General features: G+C 49.3%; 1 protein-coding gene across 1 annotated transcript; it reads left to right on the forward strand.

Moving 5' to 3' along the window:
• The first annotated feature begins 10,415 nt into the window (after window positions 1–10,415).
• Window positions 10,416–23,352, forward strand: LOC100750625 (CMRF35-like molecule 8). Its single transcript, XM_035447189.1, is given in 7 exon segments — window positions 10,416–10,464; window positions 13,058–13,351; window positions 14,211–14,388; window positions 17,594–17,691; window positions 20,671–20,708; window positions 21,082–21,189; window positions 23,035–23,352. Coding segments are annotated over 7 exon segments (927 nt in total). The 3' UTR covers window positions 23,197–23,352.
• Window positions 23,353–24,419: the final 1,067 nt, after the last annotated feature.

The following is a 24,419-nucleotide window of genomic DNA, read 5'->3' on the forward strand; positions in this document are numbered from 1 at the left end:
TATTTAATGTGAACTGGTGTTTTATCTGCATTTATGTCTATGTGAGGTGCCAGATCCCCTGGAACTGGAGTTATAGACAGTTGTGACCTGCCACGTGGGTGCTGGGAATAGAACCTGGGTCCTCTGGAAGAGCAGCCAGTGCTCTTAACTGCTGAGGCATCTCTCCAGCCTCCAAACCACATTCTTTTTTCTTTTTTTCCTTTGGCTTTTCAAGACAAGGTTTCTTTGTGTAACAGTTTTGGCTGACCTAGTAATCACTTTGTAGACCAGGCTGGCTTCAAACTTACAGAGATCTGCCTGCCTCTGCCTCCCAAGTGCTAGGATTAAAGGGGCATGTTACCACTGCTCAGCCCAAAACGCATTATTTTTAAAGATTTTATTTTTTATTTATTATGTATACAACATTCTGCTTCCATGTATATCTGCACACCAGAAGAGGGCACCAGGTCTCAAAACGGATGGTTGTGAGTCACCATGTGGTTGCTGGGAATTGAACTCAGGACCTACGGAAGAGCAGTCAGTGCTCTTAACCTCTGAGCCATCTCTCCAGCCCCCCAAAACGCATTCTTAAGGAGTGTTTCTGTATTGGGAGCCTTGGGGTGTTAGGCGTTGAACCCAGAACCCAGTTTATAGTGAAAGACCAAATCAAGTCTTGCCAGGAGTAGAGGGCAGGGCTGTGTGACCCATTCCCTTGAATTTGCCTTCTCAGGCCCCTGGAAAGAGGAGTAGGAGTCTCTCTGTGCTGCACCTGCAGACCAGCCCCTCCCTTCTTCTGGAGCAGTCCAGCCGGCAAGGGGACAGCACAACACTCTGCTTACCTTACAAGGCTGATGCCAGAAGCAGTGGGTCTTAGAGATAGTGGTCCCACGGAGGACCGGAGTTCCCCTGATTTCACTGGTTACTAGGTTTCCTGAGAGACCCAAAGTCAGAACCTCAATGTCCCAGCACCCTCCAGGCTTGTGTGTAAGTCTCCTCCCACCTTCTCCTTCATTAACTGTCTTCCTAGTGTTTGAGGCCTCCTTGTTGGGCAGGAGGTGGGGTGGAGGACTTCTAGAGGCATCAATGTCATACACTACCTGAAGAAACCTGTAGTTCCTGTACAGAAGTTTCTACTTGCTCAGGAGAGCCAAAATTCCAGGGGTGACCAGCAGATGGCGACAGAGATTGCTTGTAGCTGGCTGGCTGGGCTCTCACCTAGGGTCCAAGAAAGCATCCCCCCTCCCTCCATTGCTCTCTCTTTCTGTCTGTCTCTCTCTCTTTCTGTCTCTCTCTCCTTTTTTTTTATTTTTAAGACAGGGTCTCATTATGCAATACTCTTTATGTATACCAGGTTGGACTCGAACTCACAGAGACCCACCTGCCTCTGCCTTCCCCAGTGCTGGCATTAAAGGTGTGCGCCACCACGCCTGGCAGAAGCCTATTTTCTATTGAGCTGTGGACTATACAGACTCCACAGCCTGAATTGTAGTCACTGGTCCTGGTTCCCTCAGGAATCAAATGGAATCAGGTAGTGCTTGCTCTACCACCTGCCTATTTTTAGCTTTGCCCCCCCCCCCTGCAAAGCTTTACCCCAGGTTTATTTCACTCAGACCCAGTTCTTGTTCGTCCTCCTCCTCTTCCCTCTGAGTCCTTAGGGTCCTCACCTGGGATGAGGTTGTAGCATGGTGTCCTCTGAGCAAAACAGCAGCTCTCTTCGAGTGACAACTTGAAGAGACTCTCAAGAGTAGGCTGTTAGCCAGCTGTGCTGGAGAACGGCTTCAATCCCAGCACTTGGGAGGCAGAGGTGGGCAGATCTCTGTGAGTTCAAGGCCAGCCTGGTCTACATAGTGGGTTCCAGGCCAGCCGGGGCTACACAGAGAGACATTGTCTTAAAAATAAAATAAAATAAAATAAAAGAATAAAATAAGATAAAAAATTGAGCTATTTCTGGGTTTGGTGGCACACACTTTTAATCCCAACACTCTGGAGCCAGAGGCTGGTGGATCTCTGAGTTTGAGGCCAGCCTGGACTACAGAACGAACGAGTCTCAGGACAGCTAGAGCTACACAGAGAAACCCTGTTTCAAAAACAAAAAATTGAGCTGTTAACTACTGATGTTTCTTCATAGAAACATCAGTTTCTATGTTCCTGTGTGTGTGTGTGTGTGTGTGTGTGTGTGTGTGTGTGTGTGTGTGTGTGTGTAGGGTCACTGGCCTTCATTTCCAGCCATTTGGATTTAATTCTTCCCTAGTTGCACATGGCCTGATGGTTTCTGGAGGAGCTATCGTATGCAGACTGAAGCAGGCGGGGGTGGCGGGGTGGGGTGGCTGGGGGTGGGGCTGCATGGATGCAGCTATGGGACAGCCTGGGAAATACTGTCCAGTGACATGACTGCTTTAGGTTCACACAGGCTCCTATAATTAACCTCCCAGTTCTGTTCTGTAAGTAAGTCCAACAGACTCACCGCTTCTCTGCTTCTCCAAGTTGGACTTTGGTGGACTTGGGCTTCGGCTGGTTGGTGGTGATCTATAAGGAGTTTGTCTCTGATAGGGAAAAGCTCTAGAGACAGACTGCTACAGGGAGATGGAGGCAGACAGGCAGGCAAGAGGACTTGACCTCACAGGAGTCCAGCCAGGCCAGCCACAGTCAGTGTTTCCCTTGGTTCCACTGAGAAGGAGCCCTTCTCCATGCTGGCTGCACTGACTCCTGGCTGTTTGGAGAATAAGGAGTCCAGGAGTTCTATGCCTTCCTGGAGGGTGTTAATGGTATCTGGTTTATCCTGTCTTGTGGGAGGTGTAGAGGTTCTTATGTTCACAGAAAAGCACTAGGAAAACAAACAAACAAACAAAAACAATTTTTTGAGACAGGGTTTCACTGTGTAACCCTGACTGTCCTGGAACTCTCTTCATAGATCAGGTTGGCCTTGGACACAGAGATACACCTGCCTCTGCCTCCTGAGTGTTGGGATTAAAGGTATGTGCCACCACTACCAGGCTGAAATCAAGAATTTTTGTTTGTTTGTTTTTGTTTTTGTTTTTCTAGACAGCGTTTCTCTGTATTGCTTTGGGGGTTGTCCTGGAACTCACTCTGTAGACCAGGCTGGCTTCGAACCCGCAGAAATCTGCCTGTCTCTGCCTCCTGAGTGCTGGGATTAAAGGCGTGTGCCACCAACACCCAAAATCAAGAATGTTAAACGCATAAGTTGACCTTTAAAAGAGAAGTATACGTTATCTGTTCTTTATCCAGAAGGCAGGGGCAGATGAGGTTAAAGCCTGGTGAACTTAGTTCTGTCTGTGTGGTCGAGATCACACCAGCTCCTCCCTCAGACCCTTATCATGAGGTTGTCAATCTATAGAACCCGTCTTTATGGAAAATGTCACATGTACTTTTCATAGAGTTTCAACATAGTCACATTTTAAGTTTTATTGTGCACACAGGATTGTCACCAGGGAAAATTTTACCAAATTGTGCTGTGTTTAAAAATGCCTAAAATAAACTACTAGGGGTCAGACTGCCAAAGTTTGAACCAACACTGGCTGGCTACTTACTCAGGTTGCACTTAACTACCTTATAGGAACACTCACTTTTGACCAGGGTGGGCCGGTCCCCCAGAGGACAGCAAGCTCTGGAATGAGGAGAGCAGGGCTCATCCAGGTGATGGAGAGCTAGTGGGGGGGGGGATCCTCTTACCTGCCTTATATGCAAAAGGGACCTCAGATTCAGTTTTGAAACATGTAGTCATAGGCTCGGAGATGTGGTTCAGTTGGGAGACTGCTTACCCAGCATGCACAGAGCTCTGGGTTGGGACCCCAGCACCTGGTAAAACTGGGCATGGTGGTCCATGCCTGTAATCCCAGCACTCACAGGGTAGAGGCAGGAAGAGCAAAAGTTCAAAGTTATCCTTAGCTACAAATTGAATTCAGGGACAGCTTGGGATATGAAAAACCAAGTCTCCCACTAATAAAAGAAAATAAAATTAGTTATTGGTGGGCTTGGGGATGCAAGTCTGTGATCCCAGCTCCTTAGGAAGCTGGGGCAGATGGGATGGAAAGTTCAAGGCCTGTTTAGGCAGTTTAGTGAGAAAATGTCTTTCTTTCTTTCTTTCTTTCTTTCTTTCTTTCTTTCTTTCTTTCTTTCTTTCTTTCTTTTGTAAAGCCCAAAGGTTCTATTGAACCCTTCTGTAGCATGCATGAGACTCTAGGTTTAAGTTTGGATACTACACAGGCAAAATTAGCTATAACTTAAAGCCACTGGCTGTTTTCGGAACTTAGTGGTTAGTTAGGCCATCCCTGGGGTGTCAACAACCTACCTATCCAATCAGGTCAGACTCGCCTTTCAAAGCCAGATACTAATGAAGGGATCTGAACTGACTCTGACAGGGTCATTCTGTATCCGCTCTCCTTGTCTCCAACCAGATCAGGGGCAAGGGCCGACAAGAAAGAGTTTGCATTTGTCTGGTGTCTTCTACAAAGAAAGAAGCCTGGATAGCTTGGGACACAAACACAACCCCCACCTACAACCCCCCCACCTGCACCCCCCCCACCACCGAGAAGGAAGGAGGAAATAGCGGAGGTTGCCATGGTGCCAAAGCACTGGGAGATAGTAATTTCCTGTGAGGCTTTCTACTTTCCCTCCCCAGGCCTCAACTGTCTAATACCGGATCCAGCACTGTGCTCCTCAGAGGGCAGCTGAGGTGCTCCCTGCTGCTTTCTTCCAGCGGCTGTCTCCCATATCCTGTGTGGTCTGCTTCCCAGGAGTCATGGCAGGGGATTTGGGGTTAACATCACAGTTGTGGAATCTTGCAGTAAGTCCTCTGTCCCTCTGAGATGGAGTAGAGGCAAACACAGACATGTGGCTGGTCTCAAACTTGTGATCCTCCTGCCTCAGCCTCCTAAGTGCAAGGATCACAGGCATGTGCCGTCACACCCCTCTGCTTTCCTTTTTTAGCTTTCCAAAGACCCATGAAGTAGGCAGAGTGAGGCGCAGAGCTTCTATTTTGTGTAGGAGAAATCCTAGTGAGGACACGCCCCTGCCCCGCCCCTGCCCCGCCGCTCCAAGCTCTGCCCTTCCCTTCCAAGAAGTCCCATTATTGTCACAGTTGAGGCATCTCCCTGAGGCAGGTGGCCTTCTGCTACCTCTTACCCCTACCCTAAGACAAGGAGGGACCCATAATGGACATCCTGACCAGCTGCTATACTATGGCTGGGGGCCAAGGGATACACTAGACATGGGTTCAAGTGTCTAGAGTCCCTGAAGGATCTGCCAGCCAAGGTTAATTCCCCAGAGATGGGCAGGATGGTGGGACAAAGAAAGGCCCAGTAGTCTAAAAGAGGCCAGCTAGGCCAGATAGTTGGGTGGCTGAAGGGCTGTCCCTGAGGTAGCCCCTTCTTTACAGCTTGTCATGTGTAGCCTGTATCTTTGCCTTTGTGTTGCCTTTCACAAATCCCAAGTTGTATACATTGGGATCACAGCAGAAGCACTTGGGCATTAGGGTGTACGAGGAAGTGTGTTCCTTCTGCTTTTCTTGGGTACTAGTGTGGCTGCGGAGCTTTTCTTCCTGCCATGAGAAACACAGCCACATAGATCTGCTTCCTGTTTCCCAGTGCTTGCTTGGGGCCCAGCCTCTGACTTGCCCTGGAATACTTAAGAGGCCCAAAGCCATCTCTGGAACCCTTGGAGATACTCAAAGGAAAGATTGTGTATCCCAGAGAGAGGTGAGCGGGAGAGCATCTCATCCCAGATAGAAAGAACACCAATGGACCCCCAAAAAAGAATTCTGTCAAGTCTAGCATGGTGAACCAATGACTTTATTGTGGTTACTTACAGAGGCATGGATGGTTCAAAGAGGTGAGACCATGGGGAAGTTCCCCCGGGGGACTTACAGGCAACTACCACACTGAGGAGGAGTCCCACCCATGGCACAGATGATACAGGAAATGCAGTTACCCAAAGAGGCCCTGGACAACTGACAAAACTTAAAATAGCTGCACCAGGAAAAGACCTTTTATGTAACTGAGTAGGAAGGACAGGGTGAAGGCCCCTGAGCCTGCCTGACTCTCTGTGAAGGAATGCCAGTTGACCTGAGGGCTTCAGGCAGGTCCATCACAGCCACACTAATCCAAGATGGCAGCCATACTCAGCCTGGGGCAACAACATGAAACAACAACAACATGAAACACCTCCACACATCTTTTCTGGGGGCCATCCAACGTGCAGGAGTCAATTGCCTCAATCTGTCACCTCGGCAACCTTCCTCAATGGCATCCACCTTGCATCCACCCCAAGAAGAGGCTCCGAGCCAGAGGAGAGGACTCCCTGAGGAGTCCCTTTGGCCTTGTGGTCCTCCGGTTTTTCTCCCTCATCTGGTCCAGTGATGGGCATTGGGAACTTGTACCTCAACGCCCTGTGGCGATTTTCCATCATTCTGTGTCTTTCTTTGTGTCTTAGGGCTGTTTGTCAGGGTTATTTGATGGGAAAGATGAGACAGCAATGGGCTCAGACCAGCTCCTCTTTACAATAGTTCAAGGTTTCTCTCTGTTCCAAGGAAAACAGCCTCTTGGAGACGATTCACAATGCGTCTTCCTCCCCCTTAGATCTGATGCCCCTGTTGCCTTCCACTAAAAGTAAAAGCGTTTCCTCTCTGGAGGAGATGAGTCTAGGACGTTAAGGGACACTCAAGTTCAAGTGTCCTCAAGATCACTGCACCGCTCATTCCCACAGATGGGCTGTCATTGCTGACCTTTAGCATAGGCCACAGGACCTCTGTGTGTGCAGGTGTACACACCTGTGTTCATGGGTGTGAAAGCCAGAGGAGGATGTCCAATGTCTTCCTCCATTGCTCTCCATGTTTTTCCCTTGAGACAGCATCTCTCACTGAACCCGGAACTCACCATGTTTAGACTAGACTTTGGCCAGCAAGCCCTAGCAATCCTGTCTCCATATCATCCCCACCCTCACACTGGAGTTACAGATGCAGGCTGTGGGAAACAAGACCCCCACTCTGTAATAAATTAAGAGACTAGTGAAAGTGAGGAAGTTTTTTGTTTTGTTTGTTTTTTGAGACAGGGTTTCTCTGTGGCTTTGGAGGCTGTGCTGGAAACTTGCTCTGTAGCCCAAGCTGATCTTGAACTAACAGAGATCCTCCTGTCTGTGTCTCCTGAGTACTAGGATTAAAGGCGTGTGCCACCACCATCCAGCTAGGTGGTTTCTAATATTCTGTAGAGTGGGACACCAGCATGGATAAAAGGCAAAGATGGCTGGTACACTGATTTGGCATAAGACAGTCGTTTCTGAAGTCCCCAGTCCCACTTCCCAATCCATAGGCTGGTACTCTGACAGTTAGAATCTTCACATTCTTCTAGCACAGCCCCCTTCCCAAGCCCCCCACTCTATTGGTTCAGGATTCTAAGCCTTATCTAATGAGTACCTGGATCATGAGACTACCTCCTTTTCTAATCCTGAGCTCATTCCCTAGCGACTTCCCAACTCTCAGAGTTCTGAGACAAGCAGGCACTGTCTGCCAGATAGCGGGGAGAGGAGGCTAGCTTCGCCTGTGCACCTATGAGCTCTGAGCCATGAGCAGGTCTCATTCTGAGACTGTCCATCAGAATTTTTTCTTGTAGTGCCACCATGTCCAGATTTCTACTTGGGTGCTGGGGATCTGAACTCAGGTCCTTAGGCTTGTACAATTGAACATTCTTAGCCACTGAACCATGTTCCAACACTCCTACCTTCTTGAGCCTGGATCTTATGTAGCCTGGGCTAGCCTCAGACTCGATATAGCCAAGGATAACCTTGAGCATCTGATCCTCCTGCCTCAACCTCCCAAGAGCTAGGATTACGGGTCTGTACCATCACAGCTAGTTTACAAGCCATGGGTTTTGTTCAAGGTCACTCAGATGCATGTGAACCAGCCACACGCGTGCCTAGCCTCCCTTTTCTCTGTTTCCCAGGGCGTTCAAGTTTACAGCTGTGCCTTTTGGGTCATAGGACATCTGTGAATCTTACAATGATCAGGCTATGCAAACCACCAGATAGGACTCCTCTCCTATGTGTTCATGTTTAGAACAGCAACACCCATAGCGAGTGACCTTGTTAGCTTTGGCTGTCAACTTGAGACATCCCAGAGTGGTTGTCTGAGGGGGTCACAATTGGGACACTGCCTGGATTCCATTGATGGTGGCCATGTCTGTGAGCAATGTTGGCTTTGATTGCTGTGGGAGGGCCCATCTCTTTGTGGGTGGTGCCATCCCTGGGTAGGTGGTCTTGGGCTATAGGAGCTAGGGGGCTGAATGTGAGGCTGGGAACAAGCAAGTAAGCAGTGTTTCCCCCTCGTTTCTGTTTCAGTTCCTACCCTGACTTCCCTCAGTGATGGAAGTATAAGCTAAATAAAACATACCAGAAGAGAACACAAAATAGTCTGTAAATCCCTGGTGCCCTCTTCTGGCCTCTGACAGTACTGCATACATGGTTCATATACAGAAAAGCAAGCACACACACATACATACACATTTTTGTTATTTTAGTTTAGTTTATTTTAGTTTAGTTTTATTTTTTTTTTGAGAGGTTCTCATTATGTAGCTCTGTTTATCCTGGAGCTCAATAAGTAGACCAGCTGGCCTCAGATTCACAGAGACTCTCCTGCCTCTGCCTCAGTCCTGGGATTACAGGTGTGTGCCACCATGTCCAGTTGAATATGTTCTATTTTTATTTTTAAGAACTATTGTGGTGGTTTGAGTGAGAATGGCCCCCATAGGCTCACAGATTTGAATATTTGGTCACCAGGGAGTGGCACTATTTGAAAGGATTAGGAGGTGTGGCCTTGTTGGAGGAAGTGTGTCACTGCGGGTGGGCTTTGGGATTTCAAATTCTCAAGTCAGTCCCAGTGTCTTCCTGGTCCTGTGGATCTGGATGTGGAACTTCAGCTCCTTCTGTCTGCAAGCTGCCAGGCTTCTGGCCATGATGACAATGGACTAAACCTCTGAAACTGTAAGATGCCCCAATTAAATGTTTTCTTTTACAAGATTTGCTGTGGTCATGGTGTCTCTCTTCACAGCAATAGAACACTGACCAAAACAAGTATCTAGCACAGTTTCTTTTCTTTAATTTTTAAAATATTTTTATTTAAATTAGAAACAATCTTATTTTATATATCAATCCCAGTTCCCTCTCCCTCCCATCTTCTCATGCTCCCCCACCACCACCCCCATCCACTCCCCAGGGAGGGCGAAGCCTTCCATGGGGATCATCAAAGTCTGTCACATCATTTGGGGCAGGGCCTAGGCCCTCCCCCATGTGTCTACGCTGAAAGAGTATCCCTCTGTCCAGGAATGGGCTCCCAAAGTACATTCGCCCCCATACTAGGGATAAGTACTGTAGAACACAGTTTCTTACTGATCCTTCATTGAGCTATGGTGCTATCACCATTGTCACAGGAGTGTGGTTTTTGTTGTTGAGACAGTCTTTCCAGTCTGTTCGCAAACTTCTGAGCTCAAGAAACCCTGAAGCCTCAGCCTCCAGAGTACTTGCGTAATAGGGGTGTGCCACTAAGCATCAGAGAAATTTCTCCAAGGACAGCTCTGTTTTCCAACCCTTCTGGCAGTGTAACTAGCACATGTCTTCATGGGGACATTTGTGACAGGAAGGAGGAAAGAGCATGAGGCTCTTAGAAGGATCTGGAAGGAAGGTCACTCTGGGGACCTGATCCTTGGCACAGGGCTGTCTGTGGGTTTAATAACCACCAGGTGTCCTGTTTGACACTGAAGCGAGGCATGCGTGCGCACGTGTGTGTGTGTGTGTGTGTGTGTGTGTGTGTGTGTGTGTGTGTGTGTGTCTGTGGTGTCTCAGTGGATCAGGGGAAGAGGGGACCTGCAGGCTGTCTGGATCCCTTCTCAGGTTCAATGGGGCTGTACAGGAAAGGTCACAGTCTGTGTCAAGTGGAAGACATATTTCTAAGACCAGGCACGCTTCAGGGACTCTGGGGCTATTAACTTTTGGGGGTCTAGGCCTAACTGGGGTTCATAGGAGCAGAGCACCCAGGAAGGCGTAACAGTGGGTATCATCCAGGCAGCGGCAGCAGGGACTTCCTACCACAAGGCTTCCATCCTGCCCGCAAGAGTCGTGACTAGGAGCCAATCAGACAGAACCCTGGCCCTGCACCCTGAGCCAGAGGCAAACAGGGGCCAGCAGGCCTGAGAGCTACAGGTCTCATCCTGGCATTCATGGGATCTGCGCCTCACACCGGCTTCCTCAGCTGACCTTGGCGCCCCTAGATTCTTTCATTTTCTCAGTAGCTCCAGGAACAGAACTAAGAGAAGTCAGAAACAAGACACAAAGAAAAGCAGAAGTGAGCTCTCAGACACTGACTGTCCCCCACGGTACTGAACCGTGGAGGGTCCAGCCGTGGTCTGGCTGCCAGTGACCCAAGTGTGGAAGAAATGGTCCGACTGGCCTCAGCTGTGTGGCTGATGCTTTTCTGGCTTCCAGGTGAGGAGGCTATCTTCTCAGGAGGGTGGGCAGCCTCAGGGAGATGCCATGTAAGGCACCGGAGCCTGGATTCCTCTGTGCACAAACTGAATGTGGCAGCTTCGTCCTCTGTGTAAGGTGGACAGCCAAAGGTCCACACTGCTCAGGGGGAAGGGGCAGGGACAGGGGCAGGGGCAGGGGCAGAGGCAGGGGCAGGATCCCGCCAGGCACCAAGCGGTCAGAACAAGGAACAAGTCATGCACAGTGAGGGCTAGTGGCTCCCCAGGAGGGGTGCCAAAAGGAATTTTAATGGGTTAGCCTAGGAAAGAGGGAGCTTGGTAGTGGTGGTGCACGCCTTTAATTCCAGCACTCAGGAAGCAGAGACAGGCAGATCTCTGTGATTCCCAGGCCAGCCTGATTCACAAAGTGAGTTCCAGGACAGCCAAGACACATTGAAAACTTATCTTGAAAAACCAAAAAAAAAAATATATATATATTTTTGGGACAGGTTTTCTCTACCTACAGAGTATAAGGATAAAAAAAGAAAAAAAAAAGAAAGGTGAAGTGGATAGCTTTTGGCAGGCCCTGCGGGGGTGTGCCGCTAAACAAACATGTTACTTGCAAAAGAGTTAGTGCAAGAAGTTTATTGGGGGAGGGGGTGAAAGGCCAAAGGCCGTGTTGGAGTGGAGACTTGAGAGAGGCAAACAGATAGACAGACAGACAGGCAGGCAGACGGACAGACAGACAGAGGACAAGGAAGAGGAGCAAGAGAAAAAAGGCACAGCGTGGGCTCATGTTGCATAGCTGACGGTAGAGAGGCACCCGGCGACAGGTGATGACGAACCTTAAGTGTTTTGGTGGCAGATGCTGGCTGCTGCCTCGGTGGACACTAACAGAGTGCTGGGATGAAAGGTGTGTGCCACTACACCCCACACACTATGTTTCTTTATTCTTTGAAATTTCATATATGTGAACAATGTAGTTTGGTCATATCCAGCTCTCATCCCTCCCTCCAATTTCCCTCAAGTCCACCCCAACTTTATATTATTATTATTTCTTAAATAGCCATTGAGTATGGTTAGATTAACTCTATGCATATGGGTGTGGTTTATCCACTGAGGCAGGGGCACCCTATAAATGGTCACCTTCTCATAAAGAAAAGGAATCTCTAATCCCGGAACTCTGGGGTCAGGCAGGCAGATCTCTGAATTTGAACCTCATCTACACAGTGAGTTTCAGGCCAGCTGGGGAGACATAGAAAAGCCTTGTCTCAAAAAAGAAAAAAAAAAAAAAAAAAAAAGCAAAATGAAACAAAATGTTCTTGGCGTATATTATCATTTGTATTTTCAAAAAAATTCAAAACACAAACATTTGGTTTAGTCTGAGTGTACACACTTATTTATAAAGGAATGAAAATCATCTTGGCTATTTTTCCTTTTATTTGCATGGGTTTTTTTTCCATGCCAGCAGTGTTTATTGTTATTCATAACTGATCAAAAGGCATACAAGGTTCAGTCTTATGATGATGAAATTGCTTGGGTTTTCTTCTTCTTTTTCCTTCAGGATTTAAGGAGATTTGAAGGTATATGTTGAGTGGCAGAGATAGAAGGTGGAAAGCCAGCCATCTTCTGGGGGTGGGGGGTGGGATGGGCGTCCTAGCGCCTGTCTGTCCATCTGTGTCTGTCTGTCCGCCCATCCTCCAGGAAAGGCATAGGAGGGCGGGGAACTGGTGTTTATTTATTAAGCATGTCAGGGCTGGCATGGCTTAGTGGAGAAAGTGGGCACCTGAGTTTGGATCCCAGCATTCACTTAAAAACTGCACTTGGTTTGTGTCTGTAACTCCAGAGCTGGGGGTGCAAAGTCAAGCGCGACTTGATGCTGCCTCCTCATCTCTGCAGGCTCCGTGCTCTTGAACACAAAGCTGCACACAAACATATATACACATAATTGAAAGTAAAAGTAAAATGGGCAAGAAACAGCTCAGTGGTTAAGTGCACTTACTGCTCTTTTGGGGGACCTGGGTTTGGGTTCCAGAACCCACATAGTGGCTCACAACCACCTGTAACTGGTTTCTAGGCATCTCAGACCCTCTTCTGGCTTCCAGGGGCTCGTACATGCATGTGTGGGGTGCATATAAACTCACACAAGTACACACAAACCGCCAAATATAATAAATAAACCTTAAAAGATAATCTTAAAAAACAGAATCTCAAAATTAGCAAAGTAAACAAACCTAAGTTGAAGAGCAAACGCTCCCATTTTCTGCCCACCCCTCCAACTCTCCTTCCTGGTCACAGGGTCATGAGGACACTGGGGGAGCAGGGCATACTACAGCTGGCCACTGTCTTCTCCCTGTCTCATATTCCTGCAGTGGGACCACGAGGGGATGGCTGTTCCCCCAGGTCCTGAGGTGCCCAGGGCTGGCATGTTTGAAAATGTGAGGCCCTAGTGGGGGGAGGGACTGGGCATTAGGGTTGAAGGAAGGAGTGGGGCAGAAGGGAGGGTGCTGAGGGGTCACTGGCTGAAGGGAGGTGAAGGGATGGAGAGTGGAACTTTTGGGGACCTACACCCCATCCAGTCGAGAGGGTACAGAATTGGAGCTTGTGTTTTCCAGGCTGTGTCCTTCTGCGTGGTCCCAGCTCCATGACAGGCACCGTGGGGGAATCCCTGAGAGTGCAGTGTCAGTATGAAGAGAAACACAAGGCTTACAGCAAATACTGGTGCAGAGTGTCACGGCTACGATCTTGTCAAAATACTGTCAAGACGAGAGCCTCAAAAGAAGCTAGGAATGGCCGAGTGTCCATCAGGGATGATCCGGCCACCCTCACCTTCACAGTGACCTTGGACAACCTCACCCTGGAGGATGCAGGCACCTACATGTGTGGTGTGGATATACCGTTGATCAATGGCTCCTGGTGGGAGATCACTCCCTCCTTGGGGATTGATTCTTACTCCAAGGTTGTGGTGTCTGTGGTCCCAGATAAGCATCTAGGTGAGTCCTAATGAGCACTATAGCAGCTGCAAAGCGGCAGGAATTTCTGGGGCAGGAATCAGCTCAGGGCCTGAGAGTACCTTGTGTGTGGTGGGGGAATGGCGATGAGGGACAGACAGGGAGAGGGCAACAGTCCCAGAGGTATCCTGGAGTAGCTGCATCTTGAGGGCAGGTGCTGGTCCATCAGGGGATGGGAGGCAGAGAGAGCAGAGTGTGGCCAGGACAGAGTTCTGTGTCCTGTGGAGTGACCCATGCAAACTAGAATTCGTCGGTGTGTTAGGGGCCTGAGCAGAGGGTCAGTAGGGGACAGATGGTGACTGTGCTATGTGCAGAGGGACCTTTGACTAGTGGTAAGCCAGCTTTGCAGCTAGTTCTCTTTGGCAGCATGTGGCTGAGGCTGGAGGAGAGGGGACCTAGCGTGTGGTTTTAGACTCAGGTGAGTTGCGGGTGGCAGCTGTGTCGTGCGTGTAATTGGTCAGCTGATCTAGAAGGGTGCTCCATCCTGCTTCTTCCTTTGGTGTGAAGTCAGCTTGAAAAGCAACCATTGGCAGCAGACCAGGGTGGTTTATGCCTATGATCTTAGCACGCTGGAGGCAGAGGCGGGAGGATCACAAGTTCAGCACAGCCGGGGCTGTAAACTCCATATGGAGACCCTGCCTCAAAAAATAAAGAAAAAAAGAAAAGGAGAAAGGATGGAGACGGAAGAAGGGGAGGAGGGAGGGAAGGAGGGAGGAGGGAGGGAGGGAGGGAGGAGGAAGCCATTGGCTAGTAGTAGAGTCTGTGGAGATTCCCTAGGTCTGATCTGTGGTTTTATTTCCAGGATCAGTATCACGGACTTCTGCAATGACCACCAGCCTGGCCACCAGCCTGACCACCAGCCTGGCCACCGAAGGTCCCACCGAAGGATCCACCATGAAGGAACACCTTGAGCATTCTGAGCCAACGGGCTTGAGGTGAGGTACCCTAGTCCCTGATCTGGGGGTGGCCACCCCAGCCATGTGGTTCCCTCAGCAGAAGGGTTTCCAGAACTATGAGGGCTTGGGATAAGAACCCTTGGTTCCTGACTTGAAGGTGGTGGCCCTTCTCCCAGAGGGGCTTAAGTAGGCACTGTGGCCATACTGTGGACAGTATGCTGCCGTCATACTCCTCTGGCTAGAACCTCCTGTGCCATTGGTTCCAGTCCAGGTAGGAGGTCATAGGTCACTGAGCACCCTAGGCCTGCCGATGCCGAGGGCAGGGAGCGCTCAGGCTGAGGAGACAGGGTGTGCGGGAAGGAGAGTAGTAGGAAAGGGGCATCCCCTCAGGCTCGGCTCAGTGCTGCATAGAATGATCTTTTTCCCGCCTCGTGATGATCTTCATCTTAGTTATTTTCCCATGGCTGTGATAAAACACCTTGACCAAGGCAACTTGCAATAGGAAGCATTTACTTGGGGCTCACAGTTTCAGAGAGTTAGAACCCATGATCTTCATGATGGGAGCCTGGCAGCAGCCAGACAGGCGTGGTGCAGGAGCAGTGGCTGAGAGCTCATGTCTGTTTTAAAAAGTAGTTTGTTTATTCTTTTTTTTTTTTTTTTTTTTTTTTTTTTTTTTTTTTTTTTTTTTGGTTTTTTCGAGACAGGGTTTCTCTGTGGCTTTGGAGGCTGTCCTGGAACTAGCTCTTGTAGACCAGGCTGGTCTCGAACTCACAAAGATCCGCCTGCCTCTGCCTTCCGAGTGCTGGGATTAAAGGTATTCGCCACCACCACCCAGCCAATTTATTTATTCTTATTTTGTGTATATTGGTGTTTTGCCTGCATGTACGTCTGTGTGAGGGTATCAGATCGTGGAGTTACAGACAGTTGTGAGCTGCCAGGTAGGTGCTGGGAATTGAACCCAGGTCCTCTGGAAGAACAGCCAGTGCTCTTAACTGCTCAGCCATCCCTCCAGCCAAGACAAGACAGACATAGCCACAAGACAAAGAGAACTCACTGGGAATGGTGTGGGTTTTTGAAACTTCAAAGTCCACGCTCCAGGGACATATTCCTCCAACAAGGCCACACCTATTAATCCTTTCCAAATAGTTACTCCAACTGGGGACCAGGTATTTAAATATATGAGCTTATGGAGGCCATTCTCATCCAAATTATCATCCCATACTAATTTTCAGATGACTAAACTGAGGCTCAGAGGGCTAAGTAGTCTGCCTAGGTGTTAGCTATTATAGATCATGCAGGGCTGGGCTCAGGCTTACATGACTCCAAATTCTTGTGTTCCCCCTCTAGATATTGGGGAGTCACCAACTCCATAGAGAAGCTGAAAACAGACTCTCCCGAGAACACTGCATGTTGTCACCAACTATTTCCAGGGTTCAGACTGTCCACTCTGACCCCGTTGGGATCCTATAGGATAAGGGCTCTGGCCACCTGCACTCTAGCTTCTAGCTATAAATGTTGAGGCTCCCATGATGCTCTTGGGCTCAGGAACTCACTAGAGTCTTCACTCTTGGAAATGGTTTTATCATAAGAGATAAAGATCATGAAGAGACAAATGAAGAGACAGCAAGACCAGACTAGGAGAATCCCAAGAAGTGTCCCAGTACCCTGTATCTGAGGCAGGGTCAGGGTGGGTCACCCCCAGAGGCCTCTGTGTGTCTCCACCAAGAGCTCCCCCATTTCCTTCTCAGGGTTTTTACTGGGGTCTCATGAAGTAGGCACCACAGGCCGAATCGCTGGCACGGGGATGAACTTGTTTCCAGCCCCTCCTCTCACCCCCCACCCCCACCACCCTCTCTGCAGCCTGGTGGGAGTCCCCGTCATATCTTAAAGCCGAATGCAATGTGGAGTCAGAACTAGATTGATAATGATAGTTTATTAAGAAAGTACTCACACAGTGGAGCCAGTGACCAGGTTTACATCAGATGCCGGCTCGTCTGCTCAGCTAGGCGGGAGAGAGAACAAAAAGAGCCACGTGCTTGCTACATCACTGTGACCACGCCCAAGCAGGCGTGGTCAGCGTTACCTGTGTCCAGCCCCAAGCGGGCATGGTCAGCATTTTCCCCTACAATATCTCCGACCCCACATTGGTTCCTGGTGAGCAGCCTCATTCTGGCATCTTACTTTTAGCCGTATACAGGCACGTCTAGACTTTTGACATTATGACACAATGTTGTTGTCATCTATAAAGTTCACACCTAAAAGCCATGCAATCAAGTTACAAAACATCAGGGGGGAGTGGGGAAATCCAACCACCCCATCTCACCATATTTTAAGTAAATGTACAATTAGGTGTTGGGCTGCATTTACCGCTATGCAAGGCCAAACGCATGAGGTCCATAGACCGAGACCTGGACACTTCTGTAAGCACCACTCAAATGTTCACAGACAACAAAGGCGTTCCTGTTAGCAATTTCCCCAGCAACAGACAGGGGTGTCCAACCTGTGGACATTGTGACATGATGTCATGGTTTATAAATGCATTGACCACATTTGAAGCTATCCTGGGACACATGTGGTCTCTGTCCCCGAGCCCCGGGCCTGTCCTCTTCTTACTACCCCACACCTGGAAATCTTAAAAGTTTTCTGCCAAGCTAGAGGCACAATGTGATGCCAGAAAAGGCAAAATGCAGGACCCAAGCATGCTGCTTCTGGAGGGAAACCTACAGATGTTCAAGGCAGGCAGAGCCCTGCTTTGTTTGGTCCGAAAGAACAGTGTGTGTGTGTGTGTGTGTGTGTGTGTGTGTGTATTTGAGATAAGGTCTGACTACATAGCCTTGGCTAGCCTGGAACTCACCGTGTAGACCAGGCTGGTCTTGAACCCACAAAGAGGCACTTACCTCTGCCTCCTGAGCACTGGGATTAAACGTGTGGACCAGCACTCCCAGCTTCATACCCCTGTATTGTTATTAGCATGCGTGAGTGTGTGTGCATATGTGCACAACTTTCACGAGTCAGTTCTCTCCTTCTACTATGGGTTCTGGGCTTGAACTCATGACCCCGGCTTGCATTGCAAGTGCTTTTATCCCTGAGTCATCTCACTGAATCTTCTTTAAAACATTGACTTTATGTATCTGTTTTGAAAGTCAGGGGATGGTGATACACCTGGGGTAGGGCACTTGGCTGGTGTGCATGAGGCCCTGGGTTTGATTCCCAGCACTGAGTAACTAACTCCCTCCCCTTCAAGCCTGCCAGTGCTGCTGTCTGTGTTAGCTCTGCTGCTGTTTCTCTTGGCGGGGGCCTCTCTGCTGGTCTGGAGGATGTTCCAGAAGCGTCAGGTGAAAGGTGAGTTAACTTCCTGTGTCCTTCTGTCCCTTCTCCAGGGTGGATGGGTTCTGGCCACAGTCTTTCACCTTCAGTGCTCCGTCCCCACCATTAAGCACACACTCTCAGGGGACACACTCAAGATGTCCCTAGGGGGAGGGCCCTAGGGGTTTCCCTGGGTGTAGTGGTTACACACCTCGAGAGATAGCTCCCCAGAGGCCTTTCTCCTGGGGCCTGAGTGGTTGGGGGGCAGTGTCTTCTTCCATTTAAAACCTTTAGTGGCCTCCCACACAACTGTCTCTGAAGGGTTGCTAGGCCTCCACAGTGTGCCCTGCCAGCAACCCCACCCCTCTTCTTATGACTTTTATTTATGAGGCAGGAGCCTCAGCCTCTCTCCTCTCTCCTGGGCTTACTCTGAATGCTGAAAGTGTCTCCACTGGCCTTCCCTAGCTTACTCCTGAGTCTCCAAGCACTGTTTTCAGCCCTTACTTAGACTTTTTCCTTGAGGGCTTGAGGCCTTCTGGGTATCACCGGCACCTTGGCTATCACAGCTCTTTTTGTATTAGATGGTTCTCACCAGGCATCCCTGGTTGTCACCTCATGTAGCCTGGGCTGAGACTGGAGAAGGCCCCCAGTCCCCAGTCACTATCAGGTTTAGTATGTTAGTTACCTGAAGTCCCACCCTCCCCAGTTCAGATTGACAGACAGGACTTGCACAGGGTGTGTCAGCAAACATGTTCCCAACAAATCCAGAACCCTGAGTAAGCACAAGGACAGAGGGACAATAGAACAGAAGGGAAAGGGTCAGACCTCTTCCAGGGGAGCTGCTAGCTTCCTTCCTGTGCTGAGACTTCATGACCCTATGAGCAAAGGGCCCTCAGGGCCATCTTTGTTCATGTTCCTGAAGCCTTCTGAGACTTCAGTGAGGATGTGGTAGCCAAAATGAGGCCACTCTGTCCTTCAGCTGTTGTCAGGACGACTGTATGCTTTTGGTGGTAGGGTACAGGGACTCCAGGCCTCAGCCCCACCTCTGGCTGCTCCTGGATGCTGCCCAAGGAGCTGTGGCTACCTCAGAACAACATGGCACTGCAGGAGAGCGCTTTCTCTTTCCAATTGGACTTCCTGTCTTTCTGTCTGTCTCTGAAGTCAGGCTTTCTCTGTGTTGCCCTGCCTGTCCAGGCTGGCCTCAAACCACCTGCCTCTGCCTCCTGAGTGCTGGGATTTAAGGTGTGCACCACCACTGCCTGGCTCTCCAGTCTCTCTTGGGGGGACCTGTAACAGGAAAAATAAAAGACCCCAGAGACAGATATTGGGGTTCAAGCTCCAAGCTGAAGATCAGAAAAGCAAAGCATCTGACCACTAGTTCTTACCTCTACCTCAGTTTAGACCAAAGGGACGATTCTTGCACTGCTCCTGACTTCACTGTTCCTCAGATTCACTCAGGCTGCTATGCTCTCCTCAATGTGGCTAGAGACTGAATGACTCTACCTTCTATACCTCTCAAATCCTGGGATTAAAGACGTGAGCCCTGATTCACTCTCCGATAGCCCAGGGTGGTCTTGGGCTCAGAGATCCACCTGCCTTTCTACTGACTCCTGGGATTAAAGGTGTGTGCCACCACCTGGCTTCTGTAGCTAACTTGTGTGGCTGGCTTTGCCTTCTGTACCCTCAGGCGAGCTTTAATAAATCATAAATACTATACCACCCCAGGGGCCTCCTGAGTTGTAGCTGTTATGTTGTCCCACTAACCGCATGGGACTTTCCCAGCCTGGACAGCTCCAGCTTAGCGAGTCCCAGCACACTCACTTAGATGCCCTTTCACCCAGAAACACGGTGGCCCCACAGATAGCTTCCTCTTTAAGAAAGATACGTGACTCATGACTCAAGTGCTGGTTCATGTAATCCCTGTACTTGGGGACAGAGGCAACAGGACTGCAGTGAGTTCAAGGCCACTAGGTAGGGAAGACTCTGCTTCAAACAACAAAACTAAAAAGACAGGGTGAGGAGAGGATTGCTGTAGGAAAGTTGAAAAATAAATGAAAGCAACACAGGAGAAAAAAATTATCTGAGGTACATGGTAAGTCAAAATCCTGTCTCCCCCCCAAAACAGCCACTGTACTAGGGATGTGTGAGTTACTTCCAGTCTTTTATCTATGCCTGTGTGATTTCTTTAAAATCCCCCCCAAAAGAAAAAGAAAATGGGGAGAAAATATTTACGGGTCAGGCAGTGATGGTGCACACCTTTAATCCCAGCACTCGGGAGGCAGAGGCAGGCGGATCTCTGTGAGTCCCGGGCCAACCTGGTCTCCAGAGCGAGTTCCAGGACAGGCTCTAAAGCTACAGAGAAACCCTGTCTTGAAAAACTAAAAAAGAAAAAAAAATCCATGTTTTAATTATGTGTATATGTGTGTTGGAGGGGGGTTTATACGTGTGTGTGTGTGTGTGTGTGTGTGTGTGTGTGTGTATGTGTGTGTGTGTGTGTGTGTGTGTGTGTGTGTGTGTGTGTGTGTATGATGTGTGTGGAACCCTTGGAGGTCAGAAGTGAGCATGAATCCTTTGGAGCTGGAGTTACAGGCAGTTGTCAGTTGACCAATGTGAGCCTTGGGTACCAAACTCAAGTCCCCTGGAAGAGCAGCCAGTGCTGTTAACCTCTGAGCCATCCCTCCAGTCCCACTATGATTTCCTAAAGCTCTTGCTTCATAGCCAAGGCGGGCACATCCCTGTACTATCAACACTTGGGAGACCGAGGCAGGAGGATTAGGGGAGTTGAGAGCAAACTGGGCAACACCCCCTTCTTCAAAAACAAAAGAAGCAAAACCTTCACACCACGTAAACCTGAAATTTTATACTTAGTACAGCATCTCCATTACTATGGAATGTTCTAGAAATTCCAGACCTATGGCTGAAGTCTCCAAGGAAAGTCTTTCTCAGAGTGCAGCACACCCCTCCTCCATGCCTACTTTTGCCTGTGGTTTTACCTCCTTCTCTTTCTGTCTGTAGCTGCTAAATACCCAGAGCTGTCCCAGAACCTCAGGCAGGTAAGGGAGCTACATCAGGAGGTGAGCCAGGGAAGCTGGGTGCGTGGGTGGCAGACGGAGGCTGTCAGGGAGGGAGTCCCTGGGCTAGTAGAAGTGGCAGGTCTGTTACAGGTGGGTGGAATTGTTCCAGAACAGGAGAACAACACCTGGAGATCTAGTGACCAACTCTTGTCCCACATTCTGTCCAGTCTGTTCCCCTCTGGCCAGGACAGTGGACTTGGGCAAAGGGGGAGGGGTCCTAGAGAGAACAGGGAGAGGGTGGAGGAGAGTGGGGAGACCAGCGCTGACACAGCGTGTGGTGGTGGTGGGGGGAGAAGAGCAGGCCAGGGGGTGGGAGGGAGGGACTCCACGGATGACTCTTGACCTTGTGCAGGCTGCTGAGCAGAGCGAGTGCCAATATGTGAATCTGCAGCTGCACACGTGGCCCCTGAGGGAAGAGCCGGAGCCACCGAGTCAGGTGGAGGTGGAATACAGCACAGTGGTAAGTTTGAGACCCTGACTCCCTTAGCATGAGGATGGTGGGCCATGCAAGGGTACCACAGGGTGGGGGAGAACAGAGAGGGGATGGGGCCCTGGCTCAGGGTGGCAGTATAGAAACGGGGTGAGTGGAGACCCTTGGAAGGGGCATGTGCCACTGTAGCTAGGAGTAGGGAGTAGGATTACAGGGGTGGCCAGTATCTAAGGTCTTGACAGTCAATAAGTCAGAGCCTGCTGTTTTTCCTTAGGTTGGTCCCCTCATCTCTTCTTTAGAGGTGTGGTCAAGCCTCAGACTCCATTACCTTCAAACAGGAGAATGGGGCAAGCGGCCTCCTTGGGTGTGACCGGCCATGTCACAGGCAGGGTCAAACAGAAGCTGAGAGAGAAATAAACATCAAAGGCTTTCTGAGGAGACCCCCTCCCAGGCTCAGAGCCCACTGAACCCTCCTCAGGTGCCCTGAGGGATGTCATAGTTTGGTAGCAGGAGATGAGTGACATACACTGCTCTGGAAAACGTGGCCCACCTTCCTGAATGTGTCCACTCAGCCCCATTCAATCCAGGCTGCTGACCCTGCTCCACAAGAGGAATAAGGAGGGGTTCAGTCCGGTATCCATTCTGCGTCCCCCAAGCTATGACTTCCCCTCACTTGTGACAGTGTCTTTTTTTAATGATTCATTTAGTTTTATTTTGCACGAATTGGTGTTTTGTCTGCATGTGTGTCTGTGTGAGAGTGTCGGATCCCCGGAACTGGAGTTAGACAGTTGTGAGCTGCCATATGGGTTCTGGGAATTGAACCCAGGTCTTCTGAAAGAGCAGCCAGTGCTCTCAACCGCTGAGCTATCTTTCCAGCCCCATGCCAGTGTCTTTTGAGAATGAGGTGTGGGCAGGGACCTTGATGTCCTCATTCTAAGCAGCTGGCTATCTCTAGTTCCTCAGGTGGTGCAGTGTGTCTGTAAGCCCCATTCCTTCACCAAGTGACACAACCTCATGTCTTCTCAGCTATGGGACTGGCAACAGCCTGGTATTGTCAGTAGAAGTTTTTGTCCCACCAGCCAGCTCCCAAATAACCACACAGAGACCAACTATTAATGATAAATGCTGGGCTGATAGCTTAGGCTTGCTACTAACTAGCTCTTACAACTTAAATCATGCATTTATTATTATTTTTAAAATGAGAAACCATCTTGCATGGTTCTTTTTTTTTTTTTTTAAGATTTCTTTATTTATTGTATATACAGTATTCTGTCTGCACGTATGCCTGCAGAACAGAAGAGGGCACCAGATCTCATTACAGATGGTTGTGATCTACCCACCATGTGGTTGCTGGGAAATGAACTCAGAACCTTTAGAAGAGCAGCCAGTGCTCTGTCTCGGGGTTTGTGGCTTGTTATCTCATTTTCTACACATCCTGCTCCCTCTGCATCTGGCTGGCCACTTCCCATGACTCCACCCTCTTTCGTCTCAGCGTTTTTCAGTCTGGCTTTCCCACCCAACCTCTTCCTACCTACCTATTGGTCAGTTATCTTTTTATTAAACCAATGAAAGCAGCACATCTTCACAATGTACAAAAGGATTATTATTCCACAGACTGGCATCACCTGGTGGCTAATGATTGCAAAATGGGTTGGAAGCTAACTTCCCTTTCCCTGTGTTACAAATAAGCCTGTGACCAAGCAGAGCTAGTAAACCTAGAACTGTTGTGCCATTGTGGCTACCTCTGCTGGCCAAGATACACCCAGCATGGGGACTTCCCACTATGGCTTGACCAGGTGGGCCAGTGAGTCTAGTTCTGGGCAGTTGAAGGGTATGTGTACTCTTCTTCTCTGAGTCTTGGGTCTCTCCCCACAGATGTTCCCCAAGGAAGAGCTTCACTATGCATCAGTGGCATTTGACTCACAGAGGCAGGGTTCCCATGCCAACGGGAATTCCCCTTGCCTGCCTCAGGACCAGAAAGCCGAGTACAGCGAGGTCCGGAAGCCCAGAGAAGGCCTCTCTGACCCTCACTTGTGACTGCCTGTCCCCTGATCCCCTCAATAGTGACCACCAGGTTCCTGAGCTCCCAGCAGGCTGCTGCCTTCAAAGTCATGGTTTGAGCTAGCTTCACTCAAGATGAGCAAGAACCAAGGCTCTGTGGGGACAGAAACATGTCCCACTGGCTCTCTCCTCTTAGCCTGCATTCTATTCTGCTTCTGGGTGTGGAAGATGTAGCCGCTGCATCCCTTGGAGCTTTGGGAAGTGACATGGTTCGTATAGAATGGTACCGGTGTTAGCTTTGTAGCATCCGCCCAGCAGGAACATCGGTGATCTCTGTGGGCTGTGGAGAACCAGCAAGGAACCATGAGAATGCGTAGGATAGGGAGTCGTGGAGGCACAAAACACCAGCTCCCCCATCTTACAGAGAACTGAAGCCAAGCTCTGAGGACAGGAACCTAGCTCATGGCTCCAAGGTCAGGGGCAAGCTCCTCTGGACTCTTAGGTAAAAGATGAAATAAAGTTTAAAATATCTTCTTAAAGGGAGAAGAAGAAAATGACTTAAATGATGTCTGCTGTATACCCATAGCCCTCCATATTAAAGCCCAGCTTTGAAATCAGAGGAGTCTTGGGGTGCAAGGGCTTGGGCAGGGTGTGTCACCACTGCGTTGGAGAAGGTTAGTTGTAACCGCTGTTCCCCGATGGAACACACAACAGTCTTTTCTTACCAGGGTAATTTAAAAATTGAATCCAAAGGGGACTGTGTTTCCAGCCTGCAGCAGCCACCGACGGCTTAAAAACCATATCTGACACAGTAATTTTTCTTATAACTTTTCCCATTGCTCTAGAAGCAACTTCAAGGGTAAGTCACCTCCAAAGAGTGGAGAGATGATCTTATTCATGACTTCTTTGGATTTTTTTTTTTTAAAGACAGGATCCTTTATAGCCCAGGCTAGCCTTGAACTTGCTGTGTTCAAGGCTGACCTTGAACTTCTGGTCTTCCCACCTCTATCTACGTGGTGTGTACCACCTTGCCCGATATTTGCAGTGTTGGGGAATCTAAACCTAGGGCATCCGCATGAGAGTCCTCCCCAGCCTGGATTCTTTAGATTTCAGTTCATGAACCCCCTCCCATGGGTAGGCGCTTGTGGTATGCACACCCATGACTCCTCCCAGATACTTCTCTTGCTTCGTCTTCTTTTTTTTTTGTTCTTTTGTTTTGCTTTGTTTGTTTGGTTTGTTTTTTTTCGAGACAGGGTTTC

Source organism: Cricetulus griseus, chromosome 7 (genome assembly GCF_003668045.3).
Source record: "Cricetulus griseus strain 17A/GY chromosome 7, alternate assembly CriGri-PICRH-1.0, whole genome shotgun sequence".
Classification (NCBI taxonomy): Eukaryota; Metazoa; Chordata; class Mammalia; order Rodentia; family Cricetidae; genus Cricetulus; species Cricetulus griseus.